The 18,567-nt window shown below is 42.5% G+C and overlaps 1 protein-coding gene across 1 annotated transcript in view; it reads right to left on the reverse strand.

Annotated features, from left to right (window-relative positions):
- Positions 1-18,567, reverse strand: part of RAPGEF2 (Rap guanine nucleotide exchange factor 2) — a 262,434-nt gene that overhangs the window by 174,387 nt on the left and 69,480 nt on the right. The window contains exon 2 of the mRNA XM_052654319.1: positions 7,029-7,099. Coding sequence (XP_052510279.1) covers positions 7,029-7,099 — 71 coding nt within the window. The remainder of the gene's footprint in view (positions 1-7,028; positions 7,100-18,567) is intronic.

The following is an 18,567-nucleotide window of genomic DNA, read 5'->3' on the forward strand; positions in this document are numbered from 1 at the left end:
GAAAATGAAAAGGAAGCTGAAAGCCAGAAAGGAAACCTATTAATTTATAAAGTGATAACGTCATCCACAGTTTAACACTGATGTTACTTAACAGTATGGAATTTCAGACAAAAGTAGGCTTTCATTAAAGTCATTATTTTTATGACTAAAATGACTAAACATATGCTTTATAATTTAAAGATTTGTTATTTCAGCTGATTCATCTCTGAAGGAAAAATTATGGAAAACATGAATGTTTAAATATTCAAAATTACCTCAAGAACAGCATCTTCAAAAAAAAAATCTTATTATATTAAGCCTGAGTAAAATGTCCCGAAAGTACTGAAATGCAAAAGAGAAAATGACTATTTCTCCCTAAGGAGAAACTAAGAAGAAATAAAAAGGACTGGCTATAAAAGCAATTATTTCAACAGCATCTGCACTTTGGTCAGTGGGGCTACCAACCTCCAATCTGTGAAACACTGGGATCAACACACACAGACATGTTCCCTGTTTGCAAACTCCAAACAATGCCACTCACTCTTGGTTTTTTTTTTCACTCGAAAACACCTCACCTGAGTTCTCTTTTGCCTTGCTCTTCCTGCGACCACCACCCTAGTTCAGAGTCCCTCGGCCTCTCAACCCCTATCCCGAAACATTCATTGAACTCCGGGAGGCAGCATGGGTCCTTGAACACACATTAAACACAGAGTTTTAAGTGACTGAATCACACGAATTCTTCCCAGGAAAGGATGAGAGACTTAAGTCATGGGTCTAAAAATACCAGGTCTTAAATTATGTAACAGGCTCTGCCCTGCTTCCTGTTGCATCCTCTCCGAGATCTCGGTCTTGCTACAGTGGCTCCTGTGCTCCTGCGCGCTCATCTCCTCCCTCCCCATCACCCGTTTCTCCCTCTTTCCTGAATGGCTTCCTTTGATACATGAACATACCTTACGTCCATCGCCCATACAGCCCCTCCAGCTACTATCCACATTCTGCTTTTCCCATGATGGAAATTCTCTTTTTAGAGTTGTCTACATTAATAAACTGTCTCCATTCTCTCATCCTCCTTCCACTCCCCAATCACCAGGTCCTTGCAACTCAAAACAAAGAAACACCTCGAAGAACTACCAGCATCCTGTTATCTAAGTCTTTTCTGACCTTGTACCAATTCCACTTCTCAGTAGCAAGTGGTGACTGTCTTTTCCTTATAGCATTATCTTCTCTAACTCTCCTGGTTTTCCTCTTATTCAATTCAGTTCAGTAGCTCAGTTGTGCTGGACTCTTTGCGATCCCATGGACTGCAGCACGCCAAGCCTCCCTGTCCATCACCATCTCCCAGTGTTTACTCAAACTCCTGTCCACTGAGTCGGTGATGCCATCCAGCCATCTCATCCTCTGTCATCCCCTTCTCCTCCCGCCCTCAATCCTTCCCAGCATCAGGGTCTTTTCAAATGAGTCAGTTCTTCACATCAGGTGGCCAAAGTATTGGAGTTTCAGCTTCAGCATCAGTCCTTCCAATGAATATTCAGGACTAATTTCCTTTAGGATGGACTGGTTGGATCTCCTTGCAAACCAAGGGACTCTCAAGAGTCTTTTCCAACACCACAGTTCAAAAGCATCAATTCTTCAGTGCTCAGCTTTCTTTATAGTCCAACTCTAACATCCATACATGACTACTGGAAAAACCACTGCTTTCACAGATGGACCTTTGTTGGCAAAGTAATGTCTCTGCTTTTTAACATGCTGTCTAGGTTGGTCATAACTTATCTTCCAAAGAGCAAGCGTCTTTTAATTTCATGGCTGCAGTCACCATCTGCAGTGATTTTGGAGCCCCCAAAAATAAAATCTCTCACTGTTTCCACTGTTTTCCCATCTATTTGCCATGAAATGAAGGGACCAGATGCCATGATCTTAGTTTTCTGAATGTTGAGCTTGAAGCCAACTTTTTCACTCTCCTCTTTCACTTTCATCAAGAGGCTCTTTAGTCCTTCTTTGCTTTCTGCCATAACGGTGTTTATCATTTGCATATCTGAGATTATTGATATTTCCCCAGTAATCTTGATTCCAGGTTGTGATTCATCCAGCCCAGCGTTTCTCATGATGTACTCTGCATAGAAGTTAAAAAAGCAGGGTGACAATATACAGCCTTGATGTACTCCTTTCGCAATTTGGGACCAGTCTGTTGTTCCATGTCCAGTTCTAACTGTTGCCTCCTGACCTGCATACAGATTTATCAAGAGGCAGGTCAGGTGGTCTAGTATTTCTGCCTTTAAGAATTTTCCAGTTTGTTGTAATCCCACAGTTAAAGGCTTTGGCATAGTCAATAAAGCAGAAATAGATGCTTTTCTGACACTCTCTTGCTTTTTCGATGATACAATGGATGTTGGCAATTTGATCTCTGGTTCCTCTGCCTTTTCAAAAACCAGCTTGAATATCTGGAAGTTCACAGTTCACATACTGTTGAAGCCTCGCTTGGAGAATTTTGAGCATTACTAGCATGTGAGATTACTGCAAGTGTGTGGTAGTTTGAACATTCTTTGGCATTGCCTTTCTTTGGAATTAGAATGAAAACTGACCTTTTCCAGTCCTGTGGCCACTGCTGAGTTTTCCAAATTTGCTGGCATATAGAGTGCAGCACTTTCACAGCATCACCTTTCAGGATTTGAAATAGCTCAACTGGAATTCCATCACCTCCACTAGCTTTGTTCGTAGTGATGCTTCCTAAGGCCCACCTGACTTCACATTCCAGGATGTCTGGCTCTAGGTGAGTGATCACACCATCGTGATTATCTGGGTCGTGAAGATCTTTTGTACAGTTCTTCTGTGTATTCCTTGCCACCTCTTCTTAATGTCTTCTGCTTCTGTTAGGCCCATACCATTTCTGTCCTTTATTGTGCCCATGTTTGCCTGAAATGTTCCCCTGGTATCTCTAATTTTCTTGAAGATATCTCTAGTCTTTCCCATTCTACTGCTTTCCTCTATTTCTTACCAAGCATTTTTTCTGACTCCTTTGGACTCCTTGCCAGTTTTCTGACCAGGGATTGAACCCAGATCCTCCGCAATAACAGTGCAGAGTCCTAACCACTTGACCACCAGGGAACTTCCTACTTGACTTCTAATGGACCATCTCCAGGGGCTGTCAGACCTTCTCCTCCGCACCATGTAACCTTCTCCAGTCTGATTTTTAACGTCATCCATAAACTGATGGCTTCCAAAGCCATACCCCACACCTAAGCCCTCACTGTGATAACCACTCTTCTAAATGCCAACTTGGTGTAATAGCCATTTCATCTTCAAAACATCCAAAAAGATCTTAAATTTCTACCCCACAAATCTGCTTTTCCCCAGTCAGAACCCAAGTGTTTAGGCCAAAAGCTTTGGCATCATCATCCTTGACTCCTCTCGTTTGTTCACAGCCTGTCTCTTTCCACCAGTTCCTGTTTCAAAAAGACATCCTCCCAGGCTGACCACATTCACCACCCGCCTGTGAAAACCTGGTACCAGTCATCATGCTCGCATGCACCGTCGCTCAGTCCTGCCTGACTCTGTGGCCCCATGGCCTGCCAGGCTCCTATGTCTATGGAATTACCAAGGCAAGAATATTGGAGTGGGCTGCCCTTTACTCCTGCAAGGGATCTTCCCAACCCAGGGACAGGACCCAAGTTTCCTGCAGCTCCAGCACTGGCAGGTGGATTCTTTACTGCTGACTCACCTGGGAAACCCGTCTAAGCCATCATCCCACTATTATCTCCTACAAGGACTACAGAGGTAGCTTCTGCTTCTATTCTGCACACCTGTTGCCTGTTCACCTGACATGCAGTCACAGAACCTCACACCTGCTCTTAATCTCCACTGCCTTCAGGAGAAAATCCAAGCCCCTGTCCTTGAATACACAGCCCTGTGCTGTTGACTGCACCGAGCATCCCGACCTACACTCACCTTCCCACGGCTCCTGCCTGCTCCCACCCAGAGCATCAGGACCCATTGGCACCGTGGGGATCTCTGAGCAGCTGAGCTGGCACAAATGTTCCCTCTTTTCAACCACAAAGTAAGAGCAGCCCGACATGCTGACATCTGAATGAAACAACAGTGGTCTACACCCCTAAATCCTGTCTGCCCCACTAGGAACATAAGCTCCGTGGCAGCAGGGGTCTGGGCAACTTCACTGAAGCATCTCCACAGCCGACCTGATTTCCAGCACATAGCAGGCATGCAGGTGACAACTGATGACTGCATAAGTCAGCCTAACCAGCACCAACAGAAGATCAGGGCAAAATCATCTATATGACAAAGCTGTAAATACATGGGGAAAGTACCAAAAAAATTTTTTTCTTAACTGCTGTTAACAGAATGTTTGATCTTCCCCAAACTCCTAAAGAATATACTAGCCACATTTCAGTTGTCCCTTAATGTCTAAAATTGCCTGTGTAATAATAATTATGCTCATCCATAATGCTGAAGAATGTATACATGGACACACACACATATACTATATACAACTATATATATACAGTTTCATATATATATATATATATATATATATATATATATATATATATATATTTCCCCCCCAGCAAGCTCTTGTTTCCAACACTGAATGGCCGCAGTTACTCTGCTTTTTAAAGGTATTTTGGCCTCAACTCCCAACTGGAGCTTCCTCCTCCCCTTTGGCAAACATGCTGCCTCTAATCCATATGGATTAAGGGAGTAAACATTAGAAAATGACACTGTGTGGGAAAAACATCCAGGTTCTTGGTGAAGCTCTGAACCCTTCAGATTGTGTAGAGTAAGCGACCTCACAGCGACACAGCCAACTGACTGCACGTGACAAAGTGCTCGGGATCCATGCACTGATGGCCCCACAGCACACCACGCGGGGCTCCCAAAGAGGAAAGCCTCCCCACCCGCCGCCCCCGCCAAATACCGGTGTCCTGCTGCCCAGCACTGAGGAAACAGACTTGGAAAATCTTACGAGCTGCTTTTTTTGGTTGTCTTCCTAAATTTGGAAAACTGCATTACATGGAAGTCTTAACTGCTCTGTTTAATCCCACAGGGAAAACTTTTATTTATAAAATTCAAAGGAAGTAACATCTAAATAAGATGTATTTTCCCCAGAAATGGTGGTTACTACAAAGCAGTTTATCCAAGTCATTGAGTTTATCTGTACCTCTTCTCTCGCTATTATTCATTTTGGTATTCCAATCTTGTTCTAAAAAAGGACTTAGTTTCAGCTGATGTTTTTCATAAATATGAGAAACAAACTACTTTTCAACATAAGCGGAACAAGATAAACATCCTAAAGGTGTCTCCTTATAAGTTCATGCCAACAGAGTTGAATGGTCTCCAAAATGGACTTCTTAAGGTACAAATACACTAAACTGTACTGTTGAAATAATCAGTTATTTCCAGCCAAAATTTACTTTTGAAACAGCAGGAAATTGATGGTTCTGAAGCAGGTTAAGGGGTGTATGGGGCTTTATTATATTACCTCTACTTTTTTAATCTTGAAAATCTTCATAAGATGTATTAAAATTTTCCCTTTTTATTGCATAGAATTACTATTACCTTAAATAATTTTATGACCACATATACTACAGACACACATTATATAATCAATATAATCTAACCATCGAGACATTACCCACGTGAATTTTTACATGCATCTGGCAAAGTGACGTTTGCATTTGTATATTAATTAATTTGTATTTGCGGGTTCACTGCACTCAGTAAAACAGATAATTGGCACTACAGGCTTTTCCTAGGATGCTGCTGCTGCTGCTGCTAAGTCGCTTCAGTCGTGTCCGACTCTGTGCGACCCCATAGAGGGCAGCCCCTCAGGCTCTGCCGTCCCTGGGATTCTCCAGGCAAGAATACTGGAGTGGGTTGCTATTTCCTTCTCCAATGCATGAAACTGAAAAGTGAAAGTGAAGTCACTCAGTCGTGTCTGACTCTCAGCGACCCCATGGACTGCAGCCCACCAGGCTCCTCCGTCCATGGATTTTCCCAGGCAAGGGCACTAGAGTGGGTTGCCATTGCCTTCTCCTTTCCTAGGATAGCTGCCATCAAAATTCATAAAATGAAAATTTCATTCACACTTTAGAAATTATCCTCACTTTAATTTGAGCCATCTTCTAAATTCCCAATGGTTTGGCCCTTTCTAATAAAACTTGACTGAATTTTTAAACACTTAACCGACAATCTATTTTAAGTGATTTTCATTAAAAATTTAATTTTAGAAGTATTCAATCCTCTTCATATGTTTTTCAATTAACAACTAAATATGAAACTGACATGCTCAAAAATTAATTAGTGTTTAAAGACTAAAAGGGAAATGCATAGAAAAAGTATTCCTTTCATAATTAAAAACTGCTGGTATCAAAAGTATCTGGAGATGGAGGAAACAGAATTTTCCCATAACTTCCTTGTTGGTGTTTATATGCAATCCTTCTTCCCAAGGTCCTTTCTTTTCTGTTCCAGTTAATCACTAGATTATCCAAGATGTTTTGATCTTTTAAAGCCCAGATAACCATAAATAAGGCTGCTGTGTTACTGTACTAGAGAAGCAATTAGAGTTTTACGAGTGGACTCACATAAAACCAACTACGGTATAAAGTGAGTTTCCCAGAAAAGGGCAGACAACTTAATGCAATAAATATATTCCATACAAAGACCTAAAACATACTAAAACAATGAACTGAGTCCTTCTCTGAACAGTTAAAAACACTCTGGTTTCATATGTATCTAAGTGCTAAGAAACTGATTTTTATTTACCAGGATGGCAAACAATGCTCCTTTGGTGTATTCACCAAGTGGGGTTTATTACCTTAGGTGAGAAGATGGACAGGAAGGAGAAAGGTGATCACTCTGGCAGCAATGTCAAAAATTACCACGTGAATGTAAAACTTACAAGGCCAAGTACAGAGGCCAGATGAGGCAGAGTGCTCAGAAGTAAGTTATCTTTAATCCTACAATCCTACTTCTACAGGATAATAAATGATCATATCAAATTCTAGCATCCCACTGTTATTCATCTTAAACTGACTTACCTAAGCTGATGCTCTCTCAGGTTGGACAAGGCTTCCATCCCATGTAAATAGGAATACACTATTTCCAGATCCTGTTTGAAAAAAAAAAAGGACAGGAATTATTAGACTTGTCAGGAAAAGAGGCTTCTAAAATAAGTCATTATATTTACAGACCAAATTAAAGATAGCTTTTTTTCAAATACAAGTTTTTTAGACATCAAAAATCACTTTCATATTAAGAGAAATCCTGGGCCTACACAATGTCATCCATCACAACTGCCTTTGGGACACATACAAAGGCCATAAAAATATAAATGGCACTGGCTCAAAGTTATGAAAATAAATTCCTCATAAGTTGTTACCAATTATTTTCTGGCTTTAACAGTAAAATATCAAAAGTAAGGTTTTAATTGTAAAGTACAAATATTTGCCAGTTCAGTCATTATTTTCTTAATTAATGCATGTTACTTCATGCCTACATTTAAAGATGAGCATGAATCCAATTTTTCTTTCCAGTTTTTACTAAGTGACATTTCTTACATAGAGAAATATTTAAATTTAAATCTTCTCTTTTTAAAAAAGAGACACTTGCCTTGTTTTAACAGATCATGTTACAATACATAGAAAAAAGAGTCCTAGTAATTCACGGAAGTTTAGAACAGATGAAGATTCAACATCCTGTTTATACTGATTTACATGACAAGCCAGCAAGGAACCAGCTCTTTTTTTAATTGCGGTATAGCTGATGTATAATATTATGTAAGTCTTAGGTGTACATGAGTTAGTATTTTAAGACCCCAGTGAATAACAGCTTCTGATCTCAAGAATATGAATAGATATTTACTCCTCCTCCAAATCTTGGCCAAAATCTAAAACAAATATATTTTAAAATATCTGTAAAATTATCCTCTTCCTTTTTTAAAACAAAAGCCCTATTGAGATATTCACATTTTTTTTCTGGTGGGAGACCACAGGACCGGGTGGGGGTGCAAAAACCTCCACCCCTACCCCACACTGAGGCTACACCTCCTTCTAAAGAGTCGCTGTAAGCAGGCCCAGAGGTTCTCAGATATATTAGAACTCAAGATTTATCGCTTGTGAATAATTCCATGGTTTGTCTTTGTCAAACACCATCGTAATTCCTGGCATTTTACCACCCAAAAACAACCCCATAACCATTAGTACTCTCTCCCCATCCTCCCTTTCGCTAGCTCCTGGCAAGCATTAATCTGTTTTGTGCCTACAGAATTGCCTATTCTGGACATTTCGTGTAAATGGAATCTCACAATGGAATACGTGCTCTTTTGTGACTGCCTTCTTTCTCTTGGCCTAATAGCTTCAGGGTTCATCTACGCTGCAGCAGGTAATGATACTTTCCTTTGTATTGCAAAATAATATTCCATGGTAGACAGATGCCACATTGTGTTTATCCATACATCAGCTGATGGACATTTAGGCTTTCCCTGCTTTATGACTGGCATGAATAATGCTGTTATCAACTCTCATGCAAACATTTCTGCTTGCACACCTGTCTTTAATTCTCATGGGAATGTATATACCTGGAGCAGAACTGCTCATTCATAAGATAACTCTCGTCTTTAGCTTGTTTACCTAAGTGGCTACATCTGAGGACTCTAATTTCTCCACATACATCCTTGCCAACACTAATGTGTGTCTTTTCTATTTTAGCCTTCCTAGGTGTGTTTGAAGGTGCTGACTTGTATTTCCCTAATGACAATTTTTCATGTGCTTACTGGCCATTTATACGTCTTTGGGTAAATATCTATTCAATTCTTTGTTCACTTTTTAATTGGGCTATTTGTCCTCATCATTGCATGTTGAGGATTCTTTATGTATTCTGGATAGAAGGCCCTTTCCAGATACATTATTGGGTAACATTCTCTCCCTTTCAGTGGGCTGTCATTTCACTTTCTGGGATAATGCCCTTTGAAGCACAGGGTTTTTAATTCTGATGAAGTTCAACTTATCTACTCTTTTGTTGTGTATGTTTTTATAGTCAGATTTAAGAAACAGTTATCTGATCCAAGGTCATAAAGATGTATTAATATATTTGCTTCTACATAGAGTTTCTTCTTCTACAGTCGTAGCTCTTACGTTTAAGTCTATACTCCATTTTTAATTATTTTACATATACAGTAAGGTAAGCATTCAACTTCATTCTTTTACATGTAGATAACCAGTTATCCTATCATCCTCTATGGAAACACACTATTGTTTCCCCAGTGAACTGTATCACTACCCTTGCTGAAGATCAATGGCTCACAAGTATCAGTATTTATGTCTGTACTCTGAGATCTATCCCATTGGTCTACAAGTCCATCCTCGTGCCAGAACCACATAAGGTCTCATTTATGCAGCTTTAGAGCAAGTGTGAAATCAGAAATTGTGAATGTTTCAAGCTTATTCTAGTTGCTTGGGTACATGTGAATTTTAGAATCAGCTTGTAAATCTCTGCAGAAAAGCCGGCTTTAAAAAGGATTGCAATGAAACTAAAGATCAATTCAGGCAGTGTTGCTCCTGTAACAATACTGTCTCCTAATCCATGACATGGGATGTTTTTCCCTTTACTTAGGTCTTCCTTAATTTCTTTCAACAATGTTCTGTACTTTTCATTGCACAAATCTTGTACTACGTCGGTTAAATTTAATCCTCTGTCTCGGGTAAGAAAAAAATTTTGAAACCTTAAGGGTACCTTTGAGAACAATTCAAACTATGCGTGCAATTAGATTTCATACATTAAGGGCACAGATAACAGACAATGATTGACAGAATAAACTAGGCAAGGAAATTAAAACCTCTCTAAGAGGATTCCAAGAAGATTTTAGAATATTATGATGTGCTGGGGGGTGGGGGTGGAGGGAAGACCTCATTTATGATTCTCAATTGCCCCAATTTAAAACTTATAATACAGAAATTTAAAGTAGCACCTTCTGATGGTAAAGTTTCAGATAAAGTGAAGGACTTTCATTTTATTCATCTGTAGCTTTATTTCCCACAAATCTTACGAAAGCTATTTATAGACTGAAATCTACATGTAGATCTAAAAATTCAATACAAATAAGAAAGCTAAAACAAAACCATCCCCACTATCCAGTCCAAAACCCCTTCTTAGGAAGCAATCCTACCCCAATCATAATATTTTTTGTGCAGGTAGGAAAAGCCAATAAAAATGTCTCAAATAATGAGTTTTCTTTAATTCTCATAACGGAAAGTCCTTCTGAATAACGCTAAGATTCACATTCTATTTTATGTATTATAAATGTGTGCTGCTGCAGTCCTTAAACAGTAACACAGAAACTACCCTCCCATTTCTGAAGAGTTTATAATCTGAGTCTAACACGAAAGTCTGACATTTTTTTCACTGAAATATTATTGATCAACCTGTTATAATCTGCCCAAGGCCCATAGTACTTCTAACAGGCAAGACTATTTACGTTCATTAACCTTAATCAGGCACATACATTTACACTGAAAAAGTCTATTTAGCAAAGGAGTAGAAAGAAATAGGATTTTTCAAAAGTGCAGATCTCTGGGTCAGGAGGATCCCCTGGAGAAAGGAACGGCTACCCACTCTAGTATTCTTGCCTGAAGAATTCCATGGACAGAGGAGTCTGGTGGGCTACAGACCATGGGATCGCAAAGGGTCAGATGACGTCCACGGTTTCCGCTATTACTCTTAGAGTGAGTCTAGAGAAAAGAAACTTGGGCCGCATGGTCTGTGCCTGAGGCAGCTTGGAAACTCCAGGACAGACACCATGTTTCCACATGAAGCTGTCACAGGGAAGGCAGTTTCATCTAGCTGGAATTAGATGACTTCCCAGAGAGTCCACCTCAACCTGAGATCTCTTCTCTGTAACTAACAGAGTCAGTGTAATACACTGACGTCTGCAGGCAACAAGTAAGTTGATGTAATGTTTCGCTTGTGACCAGCACAGGTTTGGGTGAGTCAGAAAGCTTAGGAAAAGGCATCAGGAAATCTCTGGCCTCAGACTCCCAGGGATGAAAGACAATGTGCAGAGAGGAGCCACAGAGATTCAGACTAAGCAAGGGGAAAGATGCTGGTAGCCAGGCTTCCAGCAACACAGAGCCCGAGACCCAAAGACTAGGTTTACTAGAGATGAGGGATTGCAGGGGACTTAAAATACACTGAAAGGCAAAAAGGAAGACAAGGTTTTCTTCTCCTTTCCTAGGAGCAAGGTGGGCTGGGTGGTATTTTGCAATAGACAAGTGTGGTCTTTTCTTTCTTATCAATTTCTTCTACCCTCTCCCCAGGTGTCCAGTGGCCTGAATCACCCCCACCCTCAGTCTAGGCCCCCCACTCTGGTCTACAAGCTAACGAGAGAAGACCTGAAGCAAATGTGAGTGATCAAAGGGGTCTTGTATCTTCCCAGGGGAACTATCAGTCAACATCTACATTTCCACAGTCCAAATAAATCTCCAGGTGGTCGGACATCTCAGAAACGAAATACACTGGGGCGTGAGGGACAAGACCCAGGGATCTAGGCTCTGCCAGGAGCCACCTCACCCCTCAGCGCCGGCCCCTCACACTTCCTCCACTTTTCACGCAGAGGTTTCAACCCTCATCGGCCCTTCTGGGTTGGCCTTTGCCAAAATAACCTATGAGCTGGTACACGGAACTGCCTTCACCCAGCAAGGAGACAAACAGGCATAAGGGCAGGTGCTGAAGAGACTTACTTCAAACCCATCAGAGACCTGCCGCGTGGATGGCATCTCAGAGCAAACTCCCTCATAAGAGGAACAAGGAAACACATGCCCTTCCAGGACTTACATGCTTGGATGCTTTTTTTTCCCGTTTCTACACAAAGAAACATTCAGAGTGAAGTTTTCAACAAACCTGCCTATAGGGAAAAAGTTCTGGAGCCTTACATCACCTGAAATGCTCCAACTGTCATTTGTCAAGAAACCATGATTTGCAAACAACCTTCTAACCTCCCGTTACACCTCCCATGACAAATAAAATCCACATAACCACTGCTATTTTAAAAGGCCTTCAAAAATATAAGTGATCCCCCCCCTACAAAATTCTCTAGTCTTAGACACAAACAGGAACATGTTGCTTTAACCAGGAAGCAGCATTTTTCCAACAATAGATCTTTTTGAGGAAGGACATCCTTTTTTTCAAAAATAGATGTTATTTGAAAGCAGCGAAAAGTCATAAAACTGCTATAGCCCTGTAGACAGGAACAATGATGGACAGACAGGAATGCAGTATTCCATGAAAAAGACTTTTTCGCCCCAAATATAATCCAGTGTTCTTGCCTGGAGAATCCCAGGGACGGGGGAGCCTAGTGGGCTGCCATCTCTGGGGTCGCACAGAGTCGGACACGACTGAAGTGACTTAGCAGCTTAGCATAAACCATGTTATCAAACTCAAAAGTATACTTTTAAGTCAGAGGTACTCAACCTTTTGGTCAGTAGGGTCCAGTTTCGTGGAAGACAATTTTTCCACAGACTGGGGCAGGGGGGAGGAATGGTTTGGGGGGGGGGGGTGGATATGGTTCAGCCAGTAATGAGAGTGATGGGGAGCAGCAGATGAAGCCTCACACACTTTGCCCACAGCTCACCTCCTGCTGTGCAGCCTGGTTCTTAAAATCTGACCCCGGGGTTGGGGATCCCTGCTGTAGGTCACTGAAAAGAATGACTGCTCACAACCTAAGGAATTCTCTTGCTCAGAGTCTGTAAACACAACCCAGGGCCAACATGAAGAAGTCAGGAAAGCTTTCCACATCGTGGGCGCCTTCTCTGGTACCTCCTAAGAGACTCACACAGGAGGCAATCAGCCTCAGAGCAAACTTAAGATTCACCAGGAACTAGGTTTTAACTCCCCTTGTTTACCAGCATGAGGACTGGCTAAGCAGTAAGGGTGTATTTTAACATGACCTTTGAAGAGCTGAGAGAGGAGACCATCCCTCACCTTTCCTGTCCCTCTCCTCCACAGATGCTCTGCAAATGGAGTGGGCGGGAGGGGGAGGAGGTTTGCTACACTCTACTATGAGAAACAATATATCCTTCTCCTTTAAAGTAAGTTCTGATTTCATATATGAAGCTACATATTTGAATCAGAATCACAAGTAAGGTACAACCTTGCAGTTAGTTATAAGATCAATTTAAGAGGTAAAATTGATTCGTTTAAAAATACTGCATCTCAGTCATCACAGAAACTAAGGCCAAGACCACGCTAGAGCTCAAGGCCCACACGGTGAACCACCCTGCCAGCTTCTCGGGACCGGAGACTGCAGTGCTCACCCACCGCTCTCTGTTGCCAAGACAACAAGGTACTGCATCCTTCCAGCCTTAGACCACTAGCAAGGAATTACAGTTCTGTCCTGCACAATAATGACAAGGAGGTTAAAAGCCAAACTATCCAAGGCTCAAGCTCCCGGCCACAGCCAGGAGGTTGAGGACCGAAGTTGGGGGGACATCTGCTGGCTTTGCTGTGTCTACCCCACACCAAGGTAAGCTTAAAAGTTTTACCTAGCAGAAGCCATGGTTCTCTAACTAAAACATTTAAAAACCACCCTTGGAAGGTAATGGAAAGAACACACGCTCTGGCGTCCTCCTCCCCATTGCTGCGAAGGCCTGCAACCCTGGATGTGTTACTGAGACACCATTTGCATACCAGCAGAAAGATCATCTGGAGGAAGGTATGACAACCCCTCCAGTATCCTCGCCTAGAGAATCCCATGGACAGAGGAGCCTGGCAGGCTACAGTCCATGGGGTCGCGAAGAGTCGGACAGGACTGCAGTGACTGGGCCCACACGCATGCATGACTCTTCTTCTTGACTGGGTCATATGACTAAAAGACATATAGTTCCATAATGACACACGGCACATACAGACCCTTGGGGAGCAGGGCAGCTGATTTCATGACCTGTGAGATTTGCAGAAAGGCAGGCACACAGTAACATCGAGAATTACAAACTTTTAAATACTACCAAAATTTATATACTTTAGAATTTGTATATATCAATGCATGTTCTTCATATGTTTATCTGGCCAAAAAATAAGTCAAATGAATTATTTATAAAACATGCAAAGGGCCCCTGGATGACCATCTGCATCAATCCAGCTTTTATACCACGGATGGTACAAAGGGAGCTGACCAGCCTCAGAGCACAGACCTGCCTGCGCTTTTCAGGCCTGTCACCACCTGCTCCCAAAGCCCCTCAGGCTGGCTTCCCAGTAAAGCCTCCACCAACAGTCTTTGCACCCCTCCCATACAGATAGCTGGCAGTGTACGGCCCACCCTAACACAGAGTCCCTTGAACACACTGGTCCTCCCTCACCCCTGGGTAAGTGTCCTACAACTCTACCCACCGGCGGCAGGGACTGCTTCGTGAGCCACCCACATGGGCCCCCAAGTGAGATCTGTGCAGCCACTTTATATTTCACCTCCTCCATCAGAGAAGAAACACCTCAAAGTCACTGTTTTACATGTTGTTCTAATCTTTGCATCTAGCAACAGGCTGTGCTGCAAAGAAGGAACAGGCCCACACTCCTGCAGAGCCGATGGTATCCACAACCTGCACACATGGTGAGCGCGACCCGGGAGTAACCGAGACAAACGGCAGGCGGAACGCTGTTCTCAGCCCCAGTATCCAGACAAGCTGAGGCAATTCTCCATGTGGCCACCAGGGGGCAGAGAGGACTAGCAGTCCTTCAAGGGCTTACACACCAAAGTAGGAGATGGATCTTTACATCATCCCTTAGGGTTGTGCAGAGACCACGACCATCCTTTCTCCTCTGTCCCTAAAGAGGGCATGGGGGATGGGAGACAGGTCCACCAGCACTCTTGATAAAATCATTTCATTTCTATCATCCCCAAGAGGAAAAAGTCATATTTTAAACCTCTACTCCACCCCCACCCCTCACAACTTGGTAAAGCACCAGAGCCTTTAAAACAAAAATATTGCATACTGTGATAACTGCTGTCATCACATACTTCAGGGAAATGTTACAGAAAAATCCATGGTGGACTGTTATGATTTTGAGTAAAACTTTTTTTTGACTGTGTTACAATCAGTTTTTTGGGCTTCCCTGGTGGCTCAGACGGTAAAGCGTCTGCCTGCAACGCAGGAGACCTGGGTTCGATCCCTGGGTCAGGAAGATCCCCTGGAGAAGGAAATGGCAACCCACTCCAGTACTCTTGCCTGGAAAATCCCATGGACGGATGATCCTGGTAGGCTACAGTTCATAGGGTCGCAAAGAGTCGGACACAACTGAGTGACTTCACTTTCACTTCATCAGTTTATTAATTGTGTACAGTATTGTAAAATACTTGTAAAATATCAATAGGAGAAACTGTGACAGGATATATGAGAACTCTTTGTACCAGCCTCTCAACTTTTCTGTAAACCTAAAACTGCTCTAAAAATAAAGTACTTTTAATTATTTTTTATTGGAGTATAGTTGAGTTATAAGGTTGTGTTAGTTTCTGCTACATGGCAAAGTGATTCAGTAAACTTTGTTCTTAAACAGCAATTTCAACCTAAATCTTATGAAGGCTGTTTCTGAGTTTACTATAACTTACACCCAAAAGGAAGACCATGCCCCAGAGCTGCGATTTCATTCAAATTCACAAGTCAAAACGCAGGAAAATCTGTGATTATATTCCAGTCATCTACAGCTCAGTCTAGAGGCATTTCTTCAGCCCTGGACTCTCGAGCAACTGCATCTTTTTATGACAGCAGATAAGGAATTCTAGAAGTAAAAGATACTGATTTAAGTTATTGTGTTTGTCCAAAACTACCTTAAGGGTTCCTTAGAGCTTTAAAAAAAGAGTTTTTGAATAGTTCCTAAACTTCAGACAGAAGTAATTCTAAGGCAATTACCTTTTGAATTAACCATGAAAATTACGAAAGAGACCTCAGAGTTAGGCAGAGCACACCCTTGCCCCATGCCTCCTGCGCTTCCAGGTGGCAGGGAGACTGAAGTGTCACATTCCAGGGGAGATGAGCTGAAGAAGGCAGAAAAGTACTTCCTAAATTCTAAGAAGCAGTGGAAGTACCACATCATCCTCAAAGTTTATCTCTTATTGAAGAAAACGTAACAGTTAAATGATTCAGCAGCAACCGCCACCCCATGGTAGGTTTTATGCTCCTGAAGGAGAAGTGTTACGTTTAGCAAGTTAGACACCCATCACACGCTGCGTCCATTGCCCTGTCCCAGGGGAAAACAGCCATGGAAGCAAGTATTGTTTCTGAGGATTAAAATTTCTCACTGTGTGTGTGTGTGTGTCAGTCAGTCGTGTCCAATTCTTTGTGATCATACAGACTGTAGCTCACCAGGCTCCTCTGGTCATGGGATTCTCCAGGCAAGAATACCAGAGTGGGTTGCCATTCCCTTCTCCAGGGAATCTTCCAAACCCAGGGATCAAACCCAGGTCTCCTGAATTGCAGGTGGATTCTTTACCATCTGAGCCACCAGGAAAGCCCAAAATTCCTCATTAGAAAAATTAACAATTGTAACTAAAAACTCATCCTGGGGACAGATAAGAAAAATATCAAGTGGCTAAATCACAGAGTCAGTATGAGCTTCAGAGTTGATATCTCCCCTTCAGAACAATGCCCATGACCAAGCCGACAGCTCCCCACAATTCACATCTCTCAGGCAGCGAGAATAAACATCAAAACAGATCTTTTGAAGTAACTCTCTCATTTTAATCTCTCAGACTGCCAAATACGTAGTCAAATGTTAACTGCCCATGTATAGAGATTAACACACTAGAAAATGATTTGCCATGAACTGAATGCCAGCCTGGCTTTTGTTCTCTGTGAATAGGTGAGCAGGTAGTGAATGAGCACATTTTAAGTTGCCATTTAAAATTCTGAGTAAGTACAACTGAAAAGGTAAATCAGCTGTACACACACATGCACACAATGCCCCCAACTCATAGAAAATGATTCCTGGACCATCTTCCATTTCTTTTTTTTTTCAAAAAGGAGCTATACATGCCCCCTGTGCCCAGTTCTCCTCTAAGGACACAGTTAAAACCTTGGGCCCGGGATGGCACTCTTTCCCAGGGATGGTCTGGCTCTGATTAAGCCCTGCAGAAGCCGAGCTGGTGTTGGGTGGGGGGTGGAAGGGCACAGCCCACTGAAAACCTGGCAACAGGGGCCAGAGCTGCAGAACCACCCTCAGGACACCTCCAGGTCCAAAGACAACCTAACTGCAGACGACCAGGCCAATGTCAGCATCCCCACTGCGGCGGGTTCACACAGTCCTGGGAAAACAAAAGCCAAGCGGAACAGGTCACCGAGGACACACAGGCTCTCCGCAGAAAGGAAGCGCTTCCGAATGAAAGCAGGTTTTAAATATAGAAAACCTCATTGCTGCCATTTTTCTAGGACAAAAGACAAAAATAATTGGACATCTGTTTTTCCCATCTTGAATGTTTTACCAAGGAGTCAACCACCAAGAGTATTACTTATTCTCAAACTTCTCTGTTTCTCAAGAGGACAGGACAAGCACATAAAAACATTCTGCGGACACGGTTAAAGCTTTCCAACTCTGTTCATCAGAAATGAACTAAATGCTCAAGATATTTTAGGTGCCGTTCAAAACTGATCTCTTTCAGATCTGTCCATATGAGACGAAGTGGCTGGGCGAGGGTAAGTTTAACCACCCCATCAGATGAACACTAGGGGCGGGGGGTGAGGGGGGTCACAGTTACAAAAAAGGAAGTGCATTACTAGACTGCAGAGAAGACATAAGGACTAGTAAACATACATATAAAACACTGATAATGGAGTGCTGCTTTAGAAAGAACCACAGTCGTAATTTCTGAAGCATCCTGCCTCTCGATGATGTTTCAAACTCTCCTTGGACACTAACGTCTAACATCTTTATCTTACATCTGTCCTACCTCCCACACCTGTACAGGGGGTACCACCCACCCCTGACAGCTTAAATCTGCGGATGGGCTCCATCACATTCAAAATTAAGTAGCATAAATCAAGAGACCTTTGGCCATCACAACAGCAATGCATGCTTGCTCGCTCTTAAACACACACACACACACGGAGCCCTTTGGGCATCATTATCAAGATGCTCCAGAAACCAGAAGGAGGCAAAGAGCCCTTGGTGAATTCAGTTACCACAGAGGAGCCATCACAGCCAGAAGGGGAATGAGAAGGAAGGCAAAATGGGCCCTCACCCGCACATTTCCTAAACTACGTTCATAACCCAGAATGCCTGGCGCTGAGATCAAAGCAACAAAGGGGAGATGGGTTTGCTGACCAGCTACTTCATCCCAGAACTAGAACATCCCCGTAGAAAGAAGGAAATGCAGGCTGTGTAATTTCCTTTTCCAGGTAAAGGACAAATTGCAAAGAGGCCCAGTGAAGGGGTTCCAAACATAGGTCCACAGCAAAGTTTTCACCAGCATTTGGCAAAGTAAAAGAACAAAGATGCTGCGTGAGATTCTTGATGAACCGAAGGAACTTAGGTTACAGAGCTCAGTGGTCTAGGGGTTAAAAACTCACCCTGCAATGCAGGGGATGCAGATTTGATCCCTGG

This window comes from Budorcas taxicolor, chromosome 17 (genome assembly GCF_023091745.1).
Source record: "Budorcas taxicolor isolate Tak-1 chromosome 17, Takin1.1, whole genome shotgun sequence".
In the NCBI taxonomy this organism is placed as follows: Eukaryota; Metazoa; Chordata; class Mammalia; order Artiodactyla; family Bovidae; genus Budorcas; species Budorcas taxicolor.